The 5120-nt window shown below is 42.5% G+C and overlaps 1 protein-coding gene across 1 annotated transcript; it reads right to left on the bottom strand.

Annotated features, from left to right (window-relative positions):
* Positions 1-2985: 2985 nt before the first annotated feature.
* Positions 2986-4472, bottom strand: LOC104271204 (zinc finger and BTB domain-containing protein 18.2-like). Its single transcript, XM_009865808.1, has 2 exons — positions 3337-4472; positions 2986-3287 (listed from the first exon to the last, which is right to left on the bottom strand). The coding sequence occupies exons 1-2, from the start codon at positions 4460-4462 to the stop codon at positions 2986-2988; spliced, it is 1428 nt and encodes a 475-aa protein (XP_009864110.1). The 5' UTR covers positions 4463-4472.
* Between the last annotated feature and the right edge of the window lie 648 nt (positions 4473-5120).

The raw sequence follows: 5120 nt of genomic DNA, 5'->3' as shown, positions 1-5120 counted from the left end.
GAACTGCACCAAGATTAAAAACAATTAAAAATATCAATGATTTTTTTTTTTTTTACATTAACTTCACAGTATTTGTTTGTAGTAGAAGAAAAACCCAGTGTTTAAAATGTGGAGCAGGACTGTTCCCTACAGAGACAGTAACTGCCCCACAGTGAAATAGTTTATGAAGAGACAAGCGTTAAGTGTGCTGTGGTTTTAGTACTTCTCTGTAGAGTCATGAACCATTTTGAAAACATGCTCCGAGCTATTGCAACTTAAAAAATAAAAGAGACACAAACACACACACAGAGATAGCAAAAAAAAGTCACCTTAAGAACAAAAATAAGTGCAAACAATTTTTTACTTTAGGAACTCAAGCTATGAGGAGTGGGAATACAAATACCAGCCTATGGAATAGCATGTTCATGACATAGTCAAGAAAGAGAAAGGTTGGGTCTTTTACTTTTTTTTTAAGAACAAGAAGAAAAAAAAAACAAAAAAACCACTTTTGCCTCACTGAATGCAGCACAGGGCATGCTCATAGCATCGGTTTAATGAATTATTTCTATACTAAGATCAGACACAAACTTGTTTCAACTTTTGCCTGCTCCATACGCTAATGATGTTCTTATGGCACATCCTATTTTATGACCTTCTAAAAAAGAAATATAAGTAACAGTATTTGAAGACTGAAATGCAAAAAAAAAAAGTGTCACAAAAATGCAAAATTAAGATTACCAGCTTCGGTAATGCTGACTCTATATTAAACTCTTTACATGTTGTTCAACATGCAAATCCATTGTTATAAAATTTAAAGTGAAGTGTAAATTAACTAGCTCTGAAATAGATTAACAGTAATAATCCCACTTCAAAAAAAAAATCTAATAAATACTATATCAAGTATCTTCAGGAGAAAAAAAATAACTTAATTTTAGTAGAAAGAAAAATAAATTAACTTTAGTAGATTTTGTTCAGTGCTATTTCCAATCACAGCAAAAAGGAAAAAAAAAAAAGACTGATTAAGTAGAATAAGACCACAGTACCAAAGCCACTTCTGTTCAAGATACAGTACTCTCCCACAACTTCCATATGTAACAGGTTCAGCAAAAACATTTTACAGTCAAGAAATCAGACTGAAAACAAAACCAAAACTATAAATAGAAGCAAAATTTCACATTACATGTACATTCATAGTTTAAGAGATGAATAATAAGAGGAGGCTGTAACAAGTATATCCTGATTTTCTTTAGAAAAAGAGTACTTATATAAAAAAAATATCAATCCCATATTATTTATGTAGGTAGTGCTCAGTTTTTGGACCAGAAGGGAAAGGCATGGGGAATTTTCTTCATAGGATGAAATACAGTATTTTAAGCATAAATTTTAAAAATAATCTAACTCAGTGCTTCAAATTCATTTTAAAATGAACACTTAAATTTCACAAAATAACTCCAGGAGTGTCAGGAAAGCTGGTGAAGCAATGCTAACGCAGCAGAATGACGTTCAAAACCTTCAGATATTATTATTATTAAATTTCAGTCCCCGTGTACATGTACCTTGAATGGGTAATTTTCCTGGAAGGGAGTAGTCTGATATTTACTGACATGCACAGACCAAAGGATGCTCTATCAGGAAAGTAACTGAGTTATTTGGAGTAAAACTGCTTATACTTACAGGCAGCCTCAGTTTACAAACTAACTAAAAAAAAAAAATAAAATAAAATAAACAAACCACTTAAATACCCCAAACACTTCTCATGAAAAAACAGGGCATGGGGGAGGGGGGAAAGTTGGGCCACATTTTTCATACTGCCCCTTCGAAACACTGGCGATTGCACAGACTTCAGCCCAGAGGGAACCACCAACTTCACAAAAAAAAAAAAAAAAATAATAATTCCAAGCCACCGATTTTAGCGTGGCAGCAAACTTTTCGGACAAGATAGCAGGGCATCTCCTAACACACGTCGTACGAGTTACCTTCAACAGCCCAGGAGCCCGACATCAAGGGTTATTTAACCACTTTAGGGCTGCTGTCCCCCCTCCAAGGGGGAAAGGATGAGCTCCTGCCTGTCGGTAATGGGAATGCAAATACTCACATATTGTATTGGTTTTTTGTATGTCCTAGCGTGTGCATCTTTCAACACTTGGGGAGTCTATGCGCCACAGACAGAAAGAGCTTTTCCATCCACGCTTTATGCTCTAAAGCACCTTCCAGTAGGTCAGCCCAGGGAGGAGGGCGGGTGAGATGGGAAAATTTAAGTCAACTCCCGAGGCAAAAGCTTCTCATTCAGATTTTAGGACCGACTGCAGAACTATTCTAATAAGAAATGGCCAGTACCAAAGACACAGCTAGGAATTCTCAACGCCCTTTATAATTTCGGCCAATGTAAGGTCTCGTCTAGCTCTATAAAATAAAGAGTATGGCTACTTACTCTGCAATATGCAGACAAGTTTCTCTACACTGAAATGTATTTAAATCATAGTTCATCTCTTCAGATATTTCTATGCAACATGCTGAGAGCATTAAGGGAGCTTAACGGAATCCAAATTTTTCTCCAGAATTTGCTGATAATCTTTTTTCAAACTAAAAAAAATCCCAACCAAAAACCAACACAAACCTGACCATGAAGCAAGTACTTCCAGCACGAAAACAGATGCTAAATCATTGCAGAATTACTTATATCATTTCACATTAAAGATGTAACATGGGTACACAAGAGAAGACCTAAAGGACAGTGCTGGGTAGGGAAGGTGGCAGGGGAAGTGGGGAGATGAAGAGGTGGAAGGATTGCATTAAAAGGCCTCTGGAGTGTACACCTCTGCATCTTTTGAAGAATATATACCTGAAGTGAATATCACCAAAAATAAGATAAAGAAAAAAAAAAAGTAAATTTAAAAATTCAGATGCTGCCTTTCTTTTCCTGTTTCGTTTTAAACGGGCGGCAGGGGTAAGGGGGGAATAATTTAAAAAAAAAAAAAATTTAAAAGAAAAACAAAATCACGCATCTCAAACAACCAAGGACTTTACAAGGCCACAATGAAATTTGCGGATATGTCTGTACAAATCCCCAGACTGCGTGAACCGTCTCTCGCACCACTTGCACCCATGGGGTTTCTCCCTGGTGTGCACGACCGCGTGGCGACTGAGGTTGTGGGAATACTGGAAGCTCTTCCCGCACTGGCCGCAGGTGTAGGGCTTCTCCCCCGAGTGAGTCCTCTCGTGCCTCTTCAACGTGTACATGCAAGAAAAAGTCTTTCCGCAGAGGGTACAGGTGGGGACGGACCCGTCGGGGGACAGGCGGGGCCGGGGGGCGTCCACACGCGGGCACGTCCCGTCCGCGTGACCGGCTGGTCGGGGAGCCGTCCTTGTCGCGGAAGTGAGAGCTCAGGTGCAGCTGAAGGATGTGGGGGCTCGGGAACACCTTGCTACAGAGCGGGCAAATGCAGATATGCCCGGGAGGCACAAGGACGGCTGAGGAGATGTCCGACGAATCCATGTCGTCCTCGCTCTCGTCTCGCTCTTGATCTATATCCTCCTCTCGGGCATGAGAGCTGCCATTCCCCGCGAACATGTGTCCTAACCCTGTCACTAGGCTTTTGGCTGAATTCCCAAAATGCTGACTCTCCGGACTCCTGGCTTCGCCGTCCTCCTGATCTGACAGCAAGTCTTGTTCATCTTTAACAAGTGGCTCGGTACCCTGCTGCTGGCTGTCGGAAGCCAGCTGTCCAAAGACATAGGAGGGGTGTAAGGAATCTCTCCCCGGCATGGGCTTGAAAGACAAATCCAGCGCACAGTCCACATCACTCGAAGCCAGGGGATGGTTAACAGACCTTTGGGACAAAGGTCCTGTGGAACTATTGACATTAGCCTTTGTTTTTCCAGCTGCTGCGGCGCACGGTTCTGCCTCTGTCGGCACTGAGCTGACACTTATATGATCAGAGGACCAGGAGGGGTGACTGCTGACCTTTTCTTTGCCTGCTGCTCTCTCGTATTCTGCAACGCTGAATTTTTGTTTGTTTCCTGGGTCAAACTCGTGGACCAGGGGCACTCCGGAGTCTAGAAAATGCTCCGCTTTCTCCAAACCGGCCGCCTCATCATTAATCTTCTCTTCCGGACATAATTCTTTATCTTTCAGCTTGCCCTTGCAGACTTTCACAATGTCATACATGTGAAGGTAGCTAGCTGCAGCCAGCACATCTTCGACCGGGAGACTGTTGAATTCCAGCTTTCCCTCGTACATGAATTCGAGCAGCAGGCTGAAGGCAGGGGCTGTGACAATGTCACTGTTCAGATGCACAATATCCCTTTTGTCTAACTGGTCCCTGTAGAAAAGATGGAAGTACATACTGCAAGAGGCAAGAACGGCTCTGTGAGCTCTGAATTGAGCTTCTCCAACTAAAACAGTACAGTCACACAGGAAGCCCTGGTGACGCTGCTGACTCAGACACTGCAGCAACTGGCGGCTATGGTCTGGAAACTCCATTCTTCCTTCATAACCTGTTCAAAACAGGAAAAACTTGAATGCTACTGTAAACTAAAGCCTCCTAGCAGCTGTAACAAACAGATCAGCTTTTTGGTAACACAAGCCAAAGAAACAGCCTTGGAGATAACGTTTACTGTTAATTGTCTGTAATAGTTTTATTAAGGGGGGGAGGAAAAAAAAAAACCACAACACAAAATGCTTCTCATCCTTTCGCACCTGCTCCAAACAGGAAAAACTTGATTGTAAGTAAACAAAAGCTAGTAAAGCAGCAGCCCCCCCAATCTTTGTTTCTCTCACTAAGCACTTTAATAAAACTAAGAGAAGGAGAGCACGCACACACACACAAAAAAGCACCAACTCCCAGGCTGTCCTCCCAGCGACACGAACTCGGGGTATCTCTTAATAAAGCATATTGCCCGCGCCACGCACATGCACACACGCACATTTAAACTTTATCCTCAGTCGTTATGCACCGAATCACAACAAAAACAGTCGCGGCGGGCGCTGAGGAAGCGGCGTTTTTCGCCGGGGAGGTAGAAGGGGGGTGGGACGCGGGGCGGGGAGAGGCGCCCCCGGGCCCCGCATGCGGAAAGGCGCGGAGGGAGAGGGGCGAGAGATAAAGGACAAAAAAAAAAAAGTTTCCCTTGAAGTTATTAAA

Source organism: Apaloderma vittatum, unplaced genomic scaffold (assembly GCF_000703405.1).
Source record: "Apaloderma vittatum isolate BGI_N311 unplaced genomic scaffold, ASM70340v1 scaffold12943, whole genome shotgun sequence".
NCBI lineage: Eukaryota > Metazoa > Chordata > Aves > Trogoniformes > Trogonidae > Apaloderma > Apaloderma vittatum.
This window is presented reverse-complemented; position numbering and strand designations above follow the sequence as displayed.